At 48.4% G+C, this 21250-nt stretch overlaps 1 protein-coding gene across 1 annotated transcript; it reads left to right on the plus strand.

The window, feature by feature from the left end:
• The first annotated feature begins 445 nt into the window (after positions 1-445).
• LOC121585912 (AT-rich interactive domain-containing protein 1A) lies at positions 446-21132 on the plus strand. Its single transcript, XM_041902231.2, is given in 21 exon segments — positions 446-1825; positions 5394-5612; positions 5759-6382; positions 6569-6703; positions 7416-7656; positions 7943-8032; positions 8394-8567; positions 9241-9586; positions 11415-11560; positions 12074-12180; positions 12783-12992; positions 13249-13453; positions 14478-14607; positions 14785-14972; positions 15065-15224; positions 15470-15595; positions 15830-15926; positions 16052-16922; positions 17123-17253; positions 17921-18956; positions 18959-21132. Coding segments are annotated over 21 exon segments (7044 nt in total). The 5' UTR covers positions 446-910; the 3' UTR covers positions 19852-21132.
• Positions 21133-21250: the final 118 nt, after the last annotated feature.

A 21250-nucleotide genomic window follows, 5' to 3' on the forward strand; every position in this document is an offset into this window, starting at 1 on the left:
GCGGGGGAATTAGTGAGAGGGGACATTAGTAGTCTCGTTCAGGCAAGGTTTTCCCTCTAAAATTCTGAGCTAATATCCATTTTAGGGCCCAACTGAATTTTGATATTTATAACATGCTATAACATGACCATATTGTAGCTGATTTGTGTGACTATCTTATTTATTTTTTATTTTCACTTCCTCATTCATTCTTGCGGCCTCATCCCGTATTGCGCTCCGCAGTTCGCACACGATGACACATCGACACTGGTGAAATGCTACCCCCTCACACTCAGTCCTTGCCCAGAGCAGGAGTCTTTCAACCAAACGACATTCGTTGAACGTGGATACATCATAATGAAACAACGTAAATAATAGTTATTATTATTCAGACTTCCAAATCATGAAACATGACCACTCAATCATCAGGTTCCTGCTTGGCCTGTCTCATGTTGAATTGTTCAAAAACAGTCGATAAAATGGAACAAAGCAAAGACGCATGTTTTGAGAATAGTTGCATTTAAAACCCAAACATCACTTTATAAATGCAACCACTCGTGTGCCCTTATACAATGTAAAAATGAACGAATCCACTCCGTGTTCCCACTGAGTCTAATCCGTACTTTACTTATGTCTATACGGCTCAGTAAAATGGCTGTATCTCGCGGAGCCTCGTGCTGGTTCGCTCGGTTCCTTGCCTACACTCACGCTCAGTAAAAGAGCCCCCAGAATATTTGTCTGTTTTTATGCATCCTTGAGATTTATTATTACGTGTCCAATTATTTTCACATCGGAATCGGGAGACAAAACCGGATTTGGTCCGGTGAAAGGGGTGGGAATGAATCGGGACAAGGATAAATGGTTATAAACAATTATTTATATTCAATGCTAGCGTTTGATTGTGACTGACTCGCGGAGAGAGGGGGGTATTATGGCCGCTCAGGTCGCCAGCGCCGCCACTCTCAACACAAGCCCGCCTTCCGAACTAAAGAAGCCGGATCGAGACCCAAAGGAGGATTCTATACTGGGGGAAAAGCAGCAGGAAAACAAGCAGCCGGGATTAGAGCGCGGATCTCCGGGCCGGGGGGATCTGCACGACGGGGCCGATGTTGGAAATGCAGGGGGAGGAGGGGAACCTGAGATGAAGAACGGGAACGGGAACCCGTCCAGGACTAATAATAATCAGAATGATTCCATTGGATCCGAGGGGAATAACCATCCCGGGATGGTACACCACCACGGGTCTGGTTTTCCTCCACCTTCTTATGGATATAGTCAACACTACGGCCGGGCCCCTTTTCATCAACATGGCGGACAACAAAGCCCTGGCATGGCAGCTGCTGCAGGTCCAGCCGTGCAATCGAGCAATATGATGGACCCATATCAACCCAATTCGCACGACCATGGCTTTTCTAACCACCAGTTTAACAATTACAATCCATTCCCGAACAGAACTCCCTATTCTGGCCAAGGATACGGCATGAACCCCTCGCGTAATACCCAGGCTCCGGCAGCTGGGGGACAACCAGCTAACGTTAAGCAGCAACCAGCAGGAGGACCCACAGCAATGTCTGCATCGTACAACAATCAGAGATATAATATGGGGAATCCACAGCCAACGTCTACCCCAACCCTCAACCAGCTCCTAACCTCCCCAAGCTCCACGCGGGTATATCCAAATTACCCATCTACTGAATATAGTAATCAGGAAGGAGCTAGTAAGGGACCAACAGACACGGGCAGTAGCGGTCAGTATGGAGGGGGGAATCCGGGTTGGCAACAAAGGACCCATCATCCACCGCCTATGAGCCCTGGAAGTACAGGGCAACCCCTAGGTAGAAGCCAGGTAAAGGCCCATGTTCCACTGAACCTTTATTACTGTACATTTGGTGTAATCTTATGTATGTAGTTCACAACGTAGCAGGCCAGCCATTGTTACTAGCCAGTTTGCTTGTAAAGACACTCTAAAATGGCTGCCTCTCGTTTTTCCAACATCACCTCATTAAACAGTATTTGTTTGGTTGGTATGAAATGTGTCACGTTCAGGCAACTATTCTTCGGTAATCCTCCTTATGAAATGGAACTTTGAACGTTAAGAGAATGAAGGAGGCCCGAATCTTGAAAGAGGTGAAAAAGCTCTAAAGGCGTATATTCATTACCCAGACTTGTTTCTCGGCAGGGCGGTATATAACGTAATTAAACAGTTATTCCATAGTAGGGCTATTTATTTTGTTTGCACTGCTAACGTCAGTCGTTTTGGAATACAATTTTAATGTTTTATGAATAGACTATACATTTTTATGTCGACGAGTCTGTTTTGATCATTGTGGAAATTGTGAAGGAAATGCACAACATTAGCAAGGCCAGAACACTGATGTTGCCGAGACTCAAGTGTACGTGTGTTTTGAAAGTGATTTGACGTGGACTGCACGAGTAACTAAATTATGTAAAATGTTACATTTTAATCATCACACACTGACCTATTTATTTCTGAAACTGTCATTTGGGGCCTCTGTTGCCAGGAACCGCTTCCCCCACCGCATTCTGCTTATAAACATTAGCCTAGTGATTTGAGTGGCTGACTGCAGATTGCTTTGCTCTGGGATTTGAATTGCGGAGGTAAAAATCCTGCTGTCAAAGCCAGTAGACAGTTGGTCTTGGTTTGACATGCTAGCTGAGATCTGATTGGCTCCTCATCCTGCTCTTGGCCATTTATAATTACATATGATGTAAAGCAACAACAGTTCCTGATAAGTGCACACCCCCACACTGCACAAATCCATGATTGCTCATACTAAACATATTTTTGGCAATTTCTCTAAATTACTACTTTTCAATCATGTTTCCCAGACCTATGACATGCCTGTTTGCACTATTCCACATGCATTCTATAATAAGGAGAAATGGTCAGAGTTTGGCCCATTGACCAAGTTAATCACGTTTAACCTTTGTTAATCCAGTTTGATATTGTGTGCCATTTTCTGTGCCAGCAAGTTTTTCAGCTAATGTTTATTTTTTTTACATGGTATAACCTGTTGAATTTCTAGATTCATGAACAAAACAGCAACCGTGGCCAACATGGTAAATAGAAGGGTTTACGGAACTCTATAGCCTACATGTATAAGTAAAGAACTGTATTTGCACCATCCTATAAAGAAAAGCAGATGAAAATGGCTATAGTATCTTGAGGGTATCTTTACCCTCATTGTTAAGCACCCACTATTTCCTCTCATTTTTGATCAAAGATCCATTTAAATAGCTTTTGTATCTGCACCATGCATTTAAAAGCTACAAATATAAAACAAAATTTTTCTTAGTGGTTGAGATGTGTAAACAAGATGCCAGATGAGCAATCCATCACAAACAATCCATATCACAAAAATGTTAACATTTATCCCAATAACAATTTGAAGGACCATAATACTGTGTGGGTGTGATATGAATTTGAAATACAGACAGTGCTAAATTAACATGATTATTTGACAAGTTCAGGTTGCACAGCCTTTATTTTGTCAGGGTTTTTCACATTTGGAAGCAACTGAATTTGACCAATGTAAGCCAGGGTTTTCCAAACTCGGTCCTGGGGCACCCCTGGGTGCGCTTTTTGGCCTTGAACAACACAGCTGATTTCAAATAATCTGCTTGATGGTGAGTTGGTTATTTGAATCAGCTGTTTAGTGCTAGGGCAAAAACCAAAACGTGCACCCAGGGGGGGGGGCCTTAGGACCAAGTTTGGGAAACCCTTATGTAGGTAACAACAAGAACTTGCTGCAGTACCTGATAACACAATTTGGCGCAATCATATTTGGGCATGACCACTGACCAATGTAAATATCATATAAAGATGAAATCTGCTCTGACTACATATCTAATCCATGAATATCGCCCAGAACTAACCCAACTGTCTTGAAATGTATGTACATGCTTCGAGACTACAGTGTGGCCTGTCTGATGTATGCCCAGCTGACTTTGGTTACATGTCATAACTCACCAGCATAGTAAAGCAGTAATACTCACACACCTTTACTTCTTCCCTAACAAACTTCTACCTGACAATGTTTTGGTCATCAATAGGATCTTTGTTAGGTTTGTGATGGTAATGCATGCCAATGGTAATGTGTTAGGGAGACATCATCCACTATGTACCATTTGATGGGTTCATCTATCAATGACATACAGATGTATTCCTGAGGCAAGGTTAGGTGTTGACACTGCATAGCGAGGTGAACATGAGCCGTGTGTGTGTGATATGAGTAGCTGCTGTAGCTCATGTGCCACTGTCTCTGTGTGTGACTAAGAATTCCTTCTAACCCCCCCTGGGCCAATCACAGAGACAGTCCAGCGGCCTCTCCCCCGCCTAGGGAGTCTCCACTCTGTCTTATGCAGATTAGCCATGTGCTGCTTTTATTTCTTTCAATTCATTATCTGGAAGCTGGGAAATGTCAAGAAAGGCTTTTTGCCCTACCATTTCTAAAGGCCTTTGTTTAGCAGTGAGGTTCCAGAGCTCTCTCAAGTCTCAGAGCAGTGTGCATTGACAAGGGTACAGATAAAGAAACCAAACCCATAAGAATCCACTGTGGTAAATTAATGCTTATGTTTTCATTAGCTTGTCCATTGGTTGTTATTAACGTTGTTATCGACATGAAATGTTTTGACGACCGTTGTTTAGGTTGTTTTGAGTTGAGCAAGTTAAACTGATAGGCCTATGGGTTAGCCATTTACATAGAGTGAAATTATAATGTTGAGGAGAGGGAGGCCTAGAGATTTAAGAAAACATTCTCCATTGAAAGGATACCTGACTCATAGTTAGTGGTGTTCACATCATAACAGAGTAGAGTGAGTAGGCTACTTCTCCCTCCGTTTGATGTCATTCATTCAGAGCCAGAATTGCCTTCTTCCCAAAAAGGGAAACCGGCTTGGCCCCGGACCAAACAGGAGCACAGCTGGGATGGGTTTAAGATTGGGCAGACTGCCCTCCATTTGAGATGAGATATATAGCTCTGTTGACTTCTGTAACTATGGCACAGAAAGGTAAAAGTCAGGTTAATGACCGTGGGAAATGTGAGAGGAAAAAAAAAAACTCCCCTCGTTCCCTTTGCTCTAGTAATGCTCTCGTGTGTTCTGTGGACTTGCCTTCTGTCATGTTTTTTTATTTGTGCCTATCAGGATAGGAAAAGGCCTCCCTATAGCGCTTGCTGTGTTGGGAAGCTTGAAATGTGTGAGTTTGCTTGCTTGCATGAGAGACCCCTGCTAGATAATTAAAGTGCCTATAAACTATAGTATAGTCATCTGCCCGTATCCAAGTCTTTTGTGATCTATGGTACATCCTGTCACCCGTACCGCTCAGTATTTTTTTATAGTGTTCATGTTATGAAGTGTTGTTCATGTATTTGATCTTTGTTTCTGCTCCACAGCCCCCAGGTGCAATGGATCCGATGGCTAAAATGAGAGGCCAGCCGTACGGAGGAGGCAGTCCATACTCCCAACAGCCTGGGCAGGGGCCTCCCCCAGGAGCCCAGCAGGGTCATGCATACCCGGGCCAAGGCTACGGTCCCCTTGGTTCCCAGAGATACCCGGTGGGCATGCAGGGCCGCACCCCTGGGGCTATGGGGGGCATGCAGTACGGGCAGCAGGTCAGTGGTGTCATCGATCTGATTTATTCCTACATTAATCTCACACCTGAATCAGCCCTCCTCTTCACACACTACTATATGGCTTGCTTGTCATATCCCTACCCATTTGCTTGTTTTCTAACTCTGGGGTCTGTATTTGTGTATAGATGCCATCTTATGGACAGCAGGGACCAGGAGGCTATGGGCCTCAGGGCCAAGGGCCCTACTACGGCCAACAGGGCCAGGCTTCACACCCAGGCCAGCAGCAAGGGCCCTACCCCCAGGCACCACCGGGTCAGCAGGGTGGTCAGACATCCTACCCTCAGCAGTCCCACCCTCCCCAGACATCAGCCTCACACGCCCAGGGTGGGCCACCCTATCCACAGCCCCACATGCCCCCCCAGTCCCAGGGCCCGCAGCCAGGTCCATCCCAAGGGCCCCCGCAGTCTCAGCCGCCCTACTCCCAGGGTCCGGCCCAGGCTCAGGCCCAGTCTGGTCAGCCTCCTTATCCCCAGCTGCAGGGGCCTCCCAGCCAGCCTCCACAGCAGGCCAGCTCCCAGGTCCCAGCAGGGTCGCAGCCCCAGCCTAGCTATCCACCCACGCAGGGCCCACAGCAGCAGCAGCAACCCCAGACACCCTCTCAACCCCCTCAGCAAGCACCAGGTCACAGCCAGCATCCACAGGGCCAGCCTGCATCCTACTCCCAGAATCCTCCACAGCAACAACAAGAGCTGCAACAACAACAGTCACAACAGTCACCTTACCAACGCTTCCCTCCTCCACCACAGCAGGTACAACTGAGTGTGCAATTTATGTTTTATGATTGAGGTACCTTTTGATATAGTCATTGAACGTGCAGTACCGGTTGCCATACTTGCTCTGCAGATGGAAGGCATTGGTATTGTCACGTTGTGTATTCTCATGTCCGCATATATGTGAATGCTCTTCAATATTGATTGTCTCGTTCTCTCCCCCAGGAGATATCCCAGGACTCGTTCAGTTCCCAGTCTAGCGCCCCTCCCTCCAACCAGCCCAAAAGTGGCTCAGAGGACGTCAGCCTGCAAGGCCGGCCGTCCAGCCTACCGGTGAGTCCTCACCCAACCTGTGCAAAGGTATGCTATACATTTATAAATCAAATGATTACATTGTTCTGAAATCATAATGCATTGAAACATGTTTGCATGCTTCCATGTGACCCATTTTAGTCTTCACATAGTAAAACCATTGTGTGGGCTGTTGTGGTTAATTAATGCTACCCCTGTTTATTGTGTGTGTGTGTCTGTAGATGTCATTGGGCATGTGTAGTGTTTCTTGTGTTGTGGACTTGCAGAAATGTTGTGTGGGAGTCTGGGAGATGAATATTAGTGAATTTGAGCAGAGCTCGGGCCTGGGTAAAACGAGAGCGAAAGCGCACGCGCCGCTCGTGTGTGTGAGAGCGTGTATCAGATTCACATGGCAGGGTTGCTCTGCGCTGAGTCGGCATACATCCACCGTAACCATGACAACCCCCTGCTCTAATATGCTCTCTCTTCCTCGACAAGATAAATAAGGATAACTGTGTGTGTGTCACGTCTCCAATCCTAGTAGAAAGTGTGCTATCATGCTTTCCAAGACTGAGGAGATTAAATTGTGCTTGCATCCTGTATGTGCTTCTGTTGTGCTAGTAGACAGAGCTACGGGAAATGCATGGAGTTGTTATCAAGACGACTCACTGCTAACTGTACAGTCAGCTAATGGCTGTCATGTCGATTCTATCAGGCCAGCGTTTTTCCACAGCGTCTCCTCACCATAGGTCCCGCTCTCTCCTGTCTTGTGTGTCTGCAGGATCTCTCAGGCTCCATCGATGACCTACCCACGGGCACGGATGGCGCTCTGAGTCCTGGCGTGAGCACTTCAGGTGTGTCAAGCAGCCAGGGCGAGCAGAGCAACCTGGCCCAGTCGCCCTTCTCGCCCCACACCTCTCCCCACCTGCCAGGCATCCGAGGGCCCTCGCCGTCACCCGCCGGCTCCCCCGCCAGTGCCACCACTTCCCGCACGGGGCCCCTCTCACCCGCCACAATGCCAGGTGAGCACACGTACACAAGTATGCGCGCACATGGGTTTTTCTGACATGTACTAGGACACATGTAATTTGTTATACAAATACACAATGACAACAAAATGGCCATGGATTGAAACACTGGAGCTACTGCAGCCTAGCACCTTTTAAAACCATAAAGCTGCTTGGCTGCATTAGCTCCAGTGTTTCAATCTAATGTCATTTTGATTAACAATATTTTAAGGGACATTAGTGGCCTTGTTCCTACTCAGACGTCTTATTTACATACTGAGATAACATTTCTGTTGTTTAGGGACCCAGATGCCCCCCAGGCCATCGAGTGTGCAGTCTGACGGGAGTCTGCACCCCGCCATGAGCCAGTCTCCCATGGCCCAGGACAGAGGTGAGTTCACCCTGACTGAGAATCCCCTCACACAGTACCACCCTGCTCTGCAGAGACCACTGACAGTGTGCTGTTTTAAAGAAACTTTGGTTGCACTTTCTTTTATGGTACCACTGGTATTTACCTGGTACTTACTAGAAAATTGTGTGGTAACAATGGGTACTTTCTGGTACTTACTTCAAATAATTTTACACAGTGTATAATTGGTTAATACTTTGTAATTGCCATTTTACTATGTACTTTCTAACTAAATACTAGCTATTTTCTGTACCAAGGCGTTCTGATGTGTCTTATGAGAGATTTCCAGTGTTTTGTTGGAGGATTAACATCTCTTTCACTCTCTCTTCTTTGACCCTGCCAGGGTTCATGCAGAGAAACCCCCAGATGCCCCCCTACAGCTCACCACAGTCTGCCTCTCCCCTGTCACCCCGACAGTCCTCTGGAGGCCAGATGCACCCTGGGATGGGGCCTTATCAGCAGCAGAACAACTCGATGGGGGGCTATGGACCTCAGGGTGGGCAGTATGGCCCACAAGGTGAGTTCTGTGGGTTACACTGCAACAAAGTAGAGGGTCTCGTGGCAATTAGTTAAAGGATCCTTTGGTTTAGTTTTGCATTAAGAGAAGTAAGTTCTATTTTATGTTAAAATTTAAACATTTGGTAGACTTGAAAAATAATAACTCTGTTGAAATACCAAATAGACTTTTAATCATTTTGAGCTTTAACATTTTGGTTGTCCTCTGACTGCCAATGTATAAATAAATGCTTCCCACTTAATTATCTCACCATCCTGTCAAGTTGCTTCTTGTGTGTTCCCCCAGCCAAACCCATGGAATATGTATTTTTTGCCTCATAGGAATTCCATCCTATCAGCTCATCCCTCCCTCTCTGAGTCTAGCACAGCTATTTTTAACCATGGAGAATAGTCAGCTGACATAGCAGACACCCCCCTGTCAGTAGCGCTGCCACTGTGATGGCAGGCTCAGCGCTCAGTGTGCACAGCTCCCACTGCCAGCTCCCTGTAGTGCCTTGTACAACTTCAACTGACATTTGCAGTCAAGTCCACCTTTTACAATAGAACCCCAAGTTGATTAAAGATTTAGTTTGATGTTTTGCGCATATAACTAGTCTTCCCAATGTCACCTGAGCAGTGTTTTTTTGTTACACATACATTTTTTACACACACTGTTTTTATCCATTCTACTACAGGTTACCCCCGGCAACCTGGCTACAACAACATGCCCAATGCCAACTACCCCGGCCCTGGCATGGGCAACCCCATGAACCCCGGCCCTGGCATTGGCAACCCCATGAACCCCATGTCTGGGCAAGGGGGGCCACCGTACGCGGGCATCCCCCCTGGTAGAATGCCTCCGGGCCAGATGGGAGTGCGTCCCTATGGCCCCAACATGGGGCCCAACATGCCACCCAACATGGGCAACATGCCACCTCAGGTGGGCTCAGGGATGTGCCCTCCCCCCGGCCTCAACCGGAAGGCCCAGGAGGCTGCAGCCGTAGTCATGCAGCACACTGCTACCAACTCCATACACAGCAGGTACACTATGCTCTTTACTAACCCATATTACACATGTACAGTGCACTCTGAAAGTATTCAGACCCACATTTTGTTACGCCTTATTCTAAAATTAATGAAATATTTCCCCCCCCCTCATCCATCTACACACAATACCCCATAATGACGAAGCAAAAACAGGTTTTTAGAATTTATTACAAATTTATTAAAAATAAGAACTGAAATTTGACATTTGCATAAGTATTCAGACCCTTTACTCAGTACTTTGTTCAAGCACCTTTGGCAGAGATTACAGCCTCGAGTCTTCTTGGGTATGACGCTACAAGCTTGGCACACCTGTAATTGGGGAGTTTCTCCCATTCTTCTCTGCAGATCCTCTCCAGCTCTGTCAGGTTGGATGGGGAGCGTCGCTGCACAGCTATTTTCAGGTTTCTCCAGAGATGTTAAATCGGGTTCAAGTCCGGGCTCTTGCTGAGCCACTCAAGGACATTCAGAGACTTGTCCCGGAGCCACTCCTGCGTTGTCTTGGGTGTGTGCTTAGGGTCATTGTCCTGTTGGAAGGTGAACCTTGGCCCCCAGTCTGAGGTCCTGAACGCCCTGGAGCAGGTTTTCATCAAGGATCTCTCTGTACATTGCTCTGTTCATCTTTCCCTCGATCCTGACTAGTCTCCCAGTCCCTGCCGCTGAAAAGCATCCCCACAGCTTCACCGTAGAGATGGTGACACGTTTCTTCCAGACGTAACGCTTGGCATTCAGGCCAAAGAGTTCAATCTTGGTTCCATCAGACTAGAGAATCTTGGTCTCATGGTCTGACAGTCCTTTAGGTGCCTTTTGGCAAACTCCAAGAGGGCTGTCATGTGCCTTTTACTTAGGAGTGGCTTCTGTCTGGCCACTCTACCATAAAGGCCTGATTGGTGGAGTGCTGCGAAGATGGTTGTCCTTCTGGAAGGTTCTCCCATCTCCACAGAGGAACTCTAGAGCTCTGTCAGAGTGACCATCGGGTTCTTGGTCACCTCCCTGACCAAGGCCCTTCTCCCCCGATTGCTCAGTTTGGCCGGGCGGCCAGCTCTAGGAAGAGTCTTGGTGGTTCCAAACTTCTTCCATTTAAGAATGATGGAGGCCACTGTGTTCTTGGGGACCTTCAATGCTGCAGACATTTATTGGTACCCTTCCCCAGATCTGTGCCTCGACACAATCCTTTCTCGGAGCTCTACGGACAATTCCTTTGACCTCATGGCTTGGTTTTTGCTCTGACATGCACTGTCAACTGTGGGACCTTATATAGACAGGTGTGTGCCTCCACCCAATATAATGTTCTTTTTTTATCATTGTTAATGTGTTGAGTATGCGTTATCTGGTCCTAACTAGCAGGTTTTCCTCTACGTTGAAGGTCCAGTGAAGGTAGTGAGAGGAGGAGTGATTAGAGCAGCGGGAAATAAAGAACAGAGGAGAGAACCGATGAGATGAGGACAGACTCACTGAGAGGTAGACAGGGGAGAGGCAGATGAGATGTTCTCCAGACCCTGTCACTACGAGGAATACCTGGCTCTCACATTACATCTAAACACATGAAATGCATTGGAGAATTCAGATGCAGAGTCAGGATATTTTCCGTCTTTAGTCTTTACAGTCTTCACAGGTGTACAAAGTCACTAGCCATTTTCGTATCAAGAACTCAAGGAATTCCCCCTTGCAATGGCACTCATAACACACTCTTTCTTATTTAGTGATATAGTTGCATAACTGATTGTTTTTCAGCATAAGAGATGAATTTCTCTATAGGAGAGGAATGTTTTTTACTCTGATATCATGCTACATGCTAAAAGTGTGGTTGTCCCTCATCGTTCAGGATGCCTGGCTACCCCAACATGTCCCCTGGCATGATGGGCTCTGGTGCCCCCTATGGCCCTCCCATGAACAACATGCCTGGCATGATGAACGCGCAGGTTGGCCCGCCTTTCCCTATGGGGCCCAACATGGCCAATAACTCCAGTGGTGAGTACTGTAGTCCAATACTGTTGCACCATGGTGCCCCAGGTATTTCTGATATGGTAGGATTACTTTGGTTGGGACAGTGGCCAGTAAGTAAGGCCTGATGCAATTTGTCTGCAGTGTTTTCACAATAGACCTTTTTCTCATCTGAAAGTTCTAGCATAGACTGATAGTGCAGGTAGCTAAGCATGAGTTTTCCAAAACAAAGATTGTTTTAGTGCAGTGGTTGTTAATCTACAGGTCACACTTGAGGAAAGTTTTTGCATTGGTTTCACCAGAGCATTTCCTATCCTGTTAGAAGATAACTTTGGTCAATGAACAATGGCCGCGGTATGAATAAGTTCTATAAGGGAAACTTTGTTGTTAGTCTGTATTGCTCTGAAATTAGAATGTAAAAAAATGTCAGCTGCCTCTTATGGTCGTTCAGCAGTTGTTTGGTATATGTCCTAATCCAGAGAATTGTTGTTCAAAAGCCGTTGAACAGTTCTCAACCCCTCAATGTACCCTTGTACCTAGGTATGGCCCCGAGTCCAAAGTTTGGTATGGATGGGAAAATGAACCAGGGCCAAAAGATGAACAACAAAGTGGACGGAACACCGAAAGCGGAACCGACTAAATCCAAGGTGATAAGATAATGATGACTTTGTCTGTCCACTTGGGACAATTTTGTTTGCGGGCTTGTGTGTATGTTAAAATAAACGACGTTATAAACCATATTGTTTGTAAACTGTTAACACGCGTGTGACAATCATACTTTTGACTTTATTCCGTGGTTATTACAGTTGCCAATGAGCTAGCTATTAAAGGGGAATAAGACCAATGGGTTTATTACTCCTGAGTGGCGCAGTGGTCTAAGGCACTGCATCGCAGTGCTAACTGTGTCACTAGAGACCCTGGTTCGAATCCAGGCTCTGTCGCAGCCGGCCGCGACCGGGAGACTCATGGGCGGCGCACAATTGGCCCAGCGTCGTCCAGGGTAGGGGAGGGAATGGCCGGCCGGGATGTAGCTCAGTTGATAGAGCATGGCGTTTGCAACGCCAGGGTTGTGGGTTCGATTCCCACGGGGGGCCAGTATAAAAAAATATGTATTCACTAACTGTAAGTCGCTCTGGATAAGAGCGTCTGCTAAATGACTAAAAATTTAAAAGAAATGTAAAATAACCCAACCCTTTCCCTCGCGACGGCTCTCTCTTGACGTCTTGTGTATTCTCTTGACGCCTTCCAGAAGTCGAGCTCTTCCACGACAACCAACGAGAAGATCACGCGTCTGTACGAGCTGGGCCCCGAGCTCGAGAGGAAGATGTGGGTGGACCGCTACCTGGGCTTTATCGAGGAGAAAGCCATGGGCATGACCAACCTGCCTGCTGTGGGCCGCAAGCCCCTGGACCTCTTCAGACTCTACGTCTCGGTCAAGGAGATTGGAGGCTTCGCACAGGTCAGTGTAGGTTTGTGCTGTACTATGCATGCATGCACTGTAGTGTGTTTGATCTATGTGTTTTCCTATTGAGCTGCCCTCTTGGCCAGGTCTCCCCTGTAAAAGAGGTCTTCTGACCTCAATGGGAATTCCTGGATAAATATAGGTTTAATAAATAAGTAGAACACACGCACAAACACACCTTAGAACAAACACACCTCATCCCCTTATCTCTGGTCCCTGTTTTAATGTCCCTGTCTTCATGCTCTATGTCCAGGTGAACAAGAACAAGAAGTGGCGTGAGCTGTCCACCAACCTGAACGTTGGCACGTCGAGCAGCGCCGCCAGCTCCTTGAAGAAGCAGTACATCCAGTGTCTATACGCCTTTGAGTGCAAGATCGAACGCGGGGAGGACCCCCCTCCTGAGATCATCACTGACAACAAGAAGGCCAACCAGGCCAAGGTCCAGCCACCCTCCCCAGGTCAGTGCCAGACGGTTATCCACACTATGCTGGGTCGTAATTATTAGGCATCAAACGGACTGCGGACTGAAACTGGTTGGGACTACCTGGTCTTGTCCAATATGAAACCCTAATTTTCGTAGCAAAAATATGAAACATGTATTTCCGTTGTGAAGTTAAGTTTTAACAGGGAGTCCCATTGAGACCAAGGTCTCTTCCACAAGGGAGCCCTGCATACGCATAATTTACAAAATACAATATAATACAAATATATATTTTTATAAAAAATAACAATCGCATTCATCAGCAAAGAGGTCAACATTTTGAACTGCCCGAGAGGCACCAGAACATCCAGTTGTAGGGAAAAGCAGATTTACCTAACTCTGAGGAGACTGAAGAGATTTCATGTGTTAGCCATCCCTGAGACCGGGGTATGGTAACTCATACTTATTATTAGTTATTAACGAAGTTAGGTATGGTGGCTGTTTTTTTTTTTAAAGAGAGCTTTATGAATAAAAAGAAAGCGATGAATCGACCTACTTGAATTCAAAGAGGGCCAGCTTACTTTCTGGTAAAGAATGCAGTGATGTGTACTGAACCTGACGGCGTAATAAAACGACGTGCACTATGTTAACTGTATCTAACGGCTTTAATGAAGTGGCAGCTGCATTCATATAGATAATGTCGCCCCAGTCTAGTGCCGGTAGAAATGTCGATTGAAGGACCTGTATAATTAAGCAATAAGGCCCGAGAAGGTGTGGTATATGGCCAATATACCACAGCTAAGGGCTGTTCTTAGGCACGACGCAACGCGTAGCCTTAGTATATTAGCCATATACCACAAACCCCCAAGGTGCCTTATTGATATTATAAACTGCTCACCAATGTAATTAGACCAGTAAATAGTAATTATTGTCATACCTGTGGTATACGGTTTGATATGCCACGGCTTTCAGACAATCAGCATTCAGGTCTTGAACCACCCGGTGAAAGTTATGTATACCCAACTCTCTCTAACTGAAATGTCCCTCTTTTGTTCCGGTAGCTGGGTCAGGCTCTCTCCAGGGCCCTCAGACCCCCCAGTCCACCAGCAGCTCCATGGCCGAGGGCAGCGACCTCAAGCCCCCCACACCCGCCTCCACCCCACACCCCACCCAGATGCCACCCGGGGCCAGGTGAGTCGCAGTGCTTCAATCTCATCCTCTTTGAGTTATCCATTGCATTCAGGAGATTCAATTCTTCAATTAGAATTTTAATTTACTTATTGAATTTAAATGGAATTCACCCCAACTCTGTTTTTAGCTGCTTTGTTAAACCCCTATTTACTCACTAAACGTCCCTCTATCTTTTAGGAGCAATGTGGCGCTGCAGGACCCATTTGCTGACGGTAGTGACCCTGCTTTCCCCAGAAGGAACTCCATGACCCCTAACTCTGGCTACCAGTCTGGCATGAGTACCCCAGAGATGCCAGCTCGCATGGGTCCAGGGCCCTACGAGGGTCCAGGGCCTAACAAAGACCCCTTTGGTGCCATGCGGAAAGGTGGGTAGAAGAGGGCTGCAAGAAAGATCCCTAGAAACTGATGGTGCTGGGAAGCTGGGTCCCTTGCTGACGGAGTGTGTATTTCTTTCCAGTTGGGGAGCAGTTCTTGCCTGCCAGTCAGGGTCCTAACAGTGGGATTGCTGAGCAGCAGCAGTTTAACCGCGGGCCTCCACCAGGTGCTATGGGGAACATGTCGATGGCTCAGAGACAGCAGTACGGACCAGGACCTTACGGACAAGGCTACGAGAGGAGGTAAGACCCTACCCACGCTTACAGACCATAGAAATATAATTACTTAGAAAGGACATCCAAATTCAAGTCAGTGTGTCTATGATGGGTGGACTGGCGGCCATATTGAGTATATTTCTATTTCTATACAGACACCATCTTTGACTGCATAGTGAATGTGTAGAAGTCTGCTCATTTCCTTTTTTAATGGAAATTATTTGTACTAAGTATGGTCAACCAACCTTGTCCTGTATGGTGTTGTTTACCAGGCCAGAGCAGGGGATGGGCCCAGAGGGCAGCATGGGATCTGTTGCACCGCAGCCAAACCTGATGCCCGCCAACACCGACACAGGGATGTACTCGCCAAACCGCTACCCACCACAGCAGCAGCCACGGTCAGTTCACAACCCAGCAACCCTCTATCTCAGGAGAGGGCTGGCACAGACTTGTGCAGACACACACCATGCACTGACTGTCCCAGCATTTATAGTCTTGCAATATTTTAAAGATTGGGTTGTTTTTCACAATGAGGGTTTATTGGCATACTAGCAGTATACTGTAGCAATATTAGGTATATAGGCACTCGGCTAATGTGGAATGTCTTGCTGATGTGTTGTGGTTGTTTACAGGAATGATTCCTATGGTAATCAATATCCTGGCCATGGTACTCCCCCTGGAGGTTCCTATCCCAATCAGCAGCCAGGAATGTACCCACAGCAACAACAGGTGAAGGCTCCAACTCACTGCATATGCACTGGAAGTGTGACGTCACTGTAAATAACAAACTGTAATGTAGTAACCACTAGCCAATGTAATAACACCGTCTAACTAAGCGTCTTTGCTCTGTGCAGAACTACAAGCGTCCCGTGGAAGGGGGCTACCCACCAGCGAAGCGTCACGAGGGGGAGATGTACAGCGGGCCCTTCAGTGGAGGTGCACAGCAGCAGCAGCAGCAGCAGCAACAACCGCAGCAGCAGCCAGCAGCGGCCTCTGCACCCCCTGCTGGCCAGCCAGAGATGTACCAACCCCAGTACAGTGGCGGCTCCTTCCCCGGCACTGATCGCCGCGTATCTGGTCCCCAGGGCCAGTTCCCCTTCCCCTTCAACAGGGAGCGCATGCAGGCCGCCACGGGGCTCAACGCCCAGCCCTCCATGCCCCCTCAGATGATGCAGCCAGGCCCTGACGGCCCCCAGGGTGGCATGTGGCAGGGCCGCGGGGAGATGAACTATCCCGGCAACTACCCCAACCGGCAGGGTGGTCCACCAGGGGGCTCAGCCCAGGGACCCGGCCTGAACCGCGGTTCGGAGGAAATGATGTCATCGGAGCAGCGCATGAACCACGAGGGCCAATGGGGGCCAGGTCAGATGGGCCCTCGGCAGCCCCCCTACGGCCCTGGAGGGACGGGCCCGCCCATGACCCGCACCCTACAGTCCAACTACCAATCCGCTCAGGCCATGCAGAACCACATTCCACAGGTGTCCAGTCCCTCCCCCATGCCTCGTGGGGGCCCCATGGAGAGCCGGACGTCGCCCAGTAAATCTCCCTACATGCACAGTGGCATCAAGATGCAAAAGGCGGGGCCCCCGGTTCCTGCCTCTCACATAGTGCCCCAGTCTGTGCAGTCCCCTCTGATCCGTAGAGACATGCCCTTTTCCCCAGGCTCAGTGGAGGCCACCCACCCCGTCCTAAAACCACGCCGACGCCTCACCACGAAAGATATCGGTATGGCCATTACAACCCACAACACCACCCACAATCACAAAATTATTATACATGCAATATTCACTATTTAGGGATCACATTTGGACACTACAATGATAGGTTGCTTCGGATCTCTATGAAAGTTTGTGTATTGTGTGGTCCATCAGCTCTGTGAAGGGTATCAGCTTGAGTTAAAATATTGTATTTGTATATCTCCATAGGGACCCCAGAGGCTTGGAGGGTGATGATGTCCCTAAAGTCTGGCCTGCTGGCTGAGAGCACGTGGGCCCTGGACACTATCAACATCCTCCTGTATGATGACAACAGCATCTCCACCTTCAACCTCAATACGGTGAGCTAACAGGACAGGTAGCCTAGCGCTTACAGCTTTGGGCCAGTAACCGAAAGGTCGCTAGTTCGAATCCCAGACCGACAAGGTGAAAAATCTGTCAGTGCCCTTGAGTAAGGCACTTAACCCTAATTGCACCAGACCCTGGCCGTGACCCCACTCGCCGAGGGTGTTTTGGGGAGAGTCGGATATGCAAAGAAACAATTTACACATAATATTAATACACGCAAATAGGACAAATATAAGCACCCACCAAATTATTATTATTATTATTATTATTATGGTGGTCCTCTGTAGCTCAGCTGGTAGAGCGCGGCGCTTGTAACGCCAAGGTAGTGGGTTCGATCCCCGGGACCACCCCATACACAAAACATTTATGCACGCATGACTGTAAGTCGCTTTGGATAAAAGCGTCTGCTAAATGGCATATTATTTATTTATTTATTTATTATTACACTGGCCACAATGTGGGATAAGAGGTTTTAATAAAACCCCTACATGGTTAACCTATACAATCAGGAATGTCATATTTTCTGATTTAGTAGGGCTTTTTCTTTTTACATTTATCCTTTCACATATTATTAAATTCCCAAACCCTTTTCCAGATTTTCTGTCGTCCATATCATACAATGCAAACTATTCATCTTCTCCTCCATTTCCTCCTCCTCAGCTGCCTGGCCTGCTGGAGCTGGTGGTGGAGTACTTCCGGCGCTGTCTCATCGAGATCTTCGGCATCCTGCGCGAGTACGAGGTGGGCGACCCCGGCCAGAGGACTCTACTGGACCCTGAAGCCCTGGACCGAGACTGGAGCTGCACGGAAGATGAGGACATGGAGGTGGAGGGAGAGGAGGATGATGACAATGAGGAAGAAGAGGAGGAGGAGGAGGTGGTGCAGCGTTCAAACCAACCGGCCGGGACGACATTCGAGGGACAGGCTCAGGTGAAGCAAGAGGATGAGCAGGAGTCGTGCTCGGAACAGGACACTCTGAAAGAGAAGGACGCTGAAGATGAGGAGAAGAGGGGGAAGAGCTCCTCTTCATTTGAGCAGCCCAGCTCTTCATCGGACCCCCCTGCCCTGGGCCCGGCTACCCCCCAGGAGAGACCCAAACAGGCTAGCAAGTTCGACAAGCTCCCCCTCAAGATGGTACGGAAGAAGGACCCGTTTGCAGCAGGCAGGGCAAGCCAGAGAGGCAAAGTGCAGGAGTTTGACAGTGGGCTGCTCCACTGGAGCGCCGGCGGGGGAGACAGCACGGAACACATCCAGACCCACTTTGAGAGGAGGGAGGACTTCCTGGAGCCACGAGAACGGGTGCTGGTCGTCCCCACAGCCAGGAGGAAAAGGCCAGAACCAGAGATGGTGGGGGACAAGGACAATGCTACCACCACAGAGAAAGACAAGGAGAAGGGGGAGGAAGATCGGAGGCCCTCCCAGCCATCATCCACAGAGAAGGCCTCAACATCAACCGGCACCTCAGCCGACAGTAAGGAGGGGAAGTCCGAGCGCTCGGAAGCTGAGACAGAGGAAACATCACAGACGGAAGAGCCCCAGAGCCAGCAGGAGAACGACAAACCGAGCGGCCCTCCTGGTCAGCAGGTCCCCCAGCGTGTGGTGGAGGACGAGCCTCACAGCAAAGACGAGGGCCCACTGGTTACGCTGGCCAACTGGCAGGACGCTCTGGCCCGCCGCTGCATCTGCGTCTCCAACATTGTCGCAGCCTCTCCTTCGTGCCTGGCAATGACCAGGAGATGTCCAAACACCCGGGCCTCATGCTGCTGCTGGGTCGCCTAGTGCTGCTGCACCACCGCCACCCTGAGAGGAAGCAGGCCCCGCTCACTCTACGAAAGGAGGAGGAGTCTGATGACAGCCTTGGCCAGAGGGACGAATGGTGGTGGGACTGCCTGTCGCTGCTGAGGGAGAACGGCCTGGTCACTCTGGCCAACATCTCTGGCCAGCTGGACCTCTCCATCTACCCCGAGAGCATCTGCCTTCCGCTGCTGGACGGCCTCCTCCACTGGGCCGTGTGCCCCTCGGCTGAGGCCCAGGACCCCTTCCCCACGTTGGGGCCCCACAGCGCAATGTCACCCCAGAGACTGGTCCTGGAGACCCTCAGCAAGCTGAGCATCCAAGACAACAATGTGGACCTGGTCCTGGCCACGCCGCCGTTGGGTCGGTTAGAGAAGCTGTATGGGACCTTGGTGCGGCTGGTTGGGGAGAGAAAGGTGGCCGTCTGCAGGGAGATGTCGGTGGTGTTGCTGGCCAACCTGGCCCAGGGAGACAGCATGGCAGCGCGTGCCATCGCTGTGCAGAAGGGAAGCGTGGGTAACCTCCTGGGCTTCTTGGAGGATAGCCTGGCGGCCACCCAGCTACAGCAGAGCCAGAGCTCTCTGCTGCACCTGCAGGGGATGCACTTCGAGCCCACCAGTAATGACATGATGCGGCGGGCGGCCCGGGCCCTGCACGCCTTAGCCAAGGTGGAGGAGAACCACTCAGAGTTCACACTGTACGAGTCGCGCCTCCTCGACCTCTCTGTGTCACCGCTCATGAACTCGGTGGTGTCTCACGTCATCTGCGATGTACTCTTTCTGATTGGCCAGTCATGACAGCTGTAGGGAGCTATGGCTCCACCTCCTCTGGGTTTCACCCCCTGGTTACAACCTGGCTTGTATGTGTGTCGGGGGCAGGGAAAGTTCAAGTGACTGTTTTTAATTTATGCAAACCCTTCAGATTCCACTCTCTGAGCCCGCTCTTGCTGTTCTCACTCAAGGAGAAGGGACATCACGAAGCTGCAGTGGTGGATTTACAAACCTTAGACTCCACAAACTGACACAACTTGTAACATTAATTCCAACTAGATGACATGGAGTGGAGAACCCGGGTTTAGGAGTGTTCCACACGTTGGGGGGAGGGGGTATTTTTAATAAAGATAAATAAATAGCTGAAAAACAAATTGTAACCAAAGTTGCTGTCTCGTTTACAGTAAGTTTGGGGATAATGTGTGCCCTTTCTCTCCCCTCGAGAGCACAGTGAGTGAGTCAGACTCTGGTTCATGTTTGGAGGTAAAGCAGACTGAGGAACGGACTGGTCTGATGGTATAGTTGCTGTAATTGGATGCTAACCAGTCAGCCTACAACTTTGTAGGCTGTTGACAGACACCTTCACTGGGGAGGCCTGTGCAGTAGATTGTAGGGCATTTTCTGTGCCGTACTGCTCTTGAGTGTCAAGCATTCTGTAAACAAGTTTCATACAGAAAAACGTTGACAATGCAGCTGTACTAGAGTTTTAAAAGGTCATTTTAGTTTGGACGTTAAAAGCTAAAAAGGCTTTCCCCAAAGTACCGAGAACCTACTACAACACCCTTACCTCCTCTCTTTAGCCCTTGATTGTATGAATTGACCCTTGTAAAAGAAATCACCTCCTAGGACTGGTTTTCAACTTCAGATGCAGCTTTGCTGTGGTGTATATATGATGTTGTACATTACACTTCCTTTCTCTGTGTCTGTCTCTGTCCGTGTCACTATTCCCACACTTTTTGTTGATGAGGAATGAAGGTGACCCATGACTTTGGTTCCTGTCATCCAGTCCCTGCTGATAGACCCTCTCTCCTCCGGCCTCTCACTCCACGGCTCCTTAGTACGGCAGACTCGGGTCAAATCTGTTATCTCCTCCTGGTACAACAAAAAAACTCTAGATGAAGAAACACACATTTGACAGTTATTTTCTCCAGTGATATGGATTCTGCATATTTGTATTTCAGACTATGTAGCTAAAAACATGTAAATTCCTCCTTTTCCCATTTTTTGGCTCAATGAATATCATTTATTCAGTATGAAATCTTTATACTATATGTTCCACGTGGTAAGAATAAATGTACATGAAATCTTCGTAAGATGTTTGATGGTTTTGTTCCATTGGACTTGAAGTGTCTTTTTCTCAGATGTACAATTTATTAAAAAGCAGTTTGTTTTTATTCCAGCCCAGTACTAGAACACTTGATTCAAC

Source organism: Coregonus clupeaformis, chromosome 17 (assembly GCF_020615455.1).
Source record: "Coregonus clupeaformis isolate EN_2021a chromosome 17, ASM2061545v1, whole genome shotgun sequence".
In the NCBI taxonomy this organism is placed as follows: domain Eukaryota; kingdom Metazoa; phylum Chordata; class Actinopteri; order Salmoniformes; family Salmonidae; genus Coregonus; species Coregonus clupeaformis.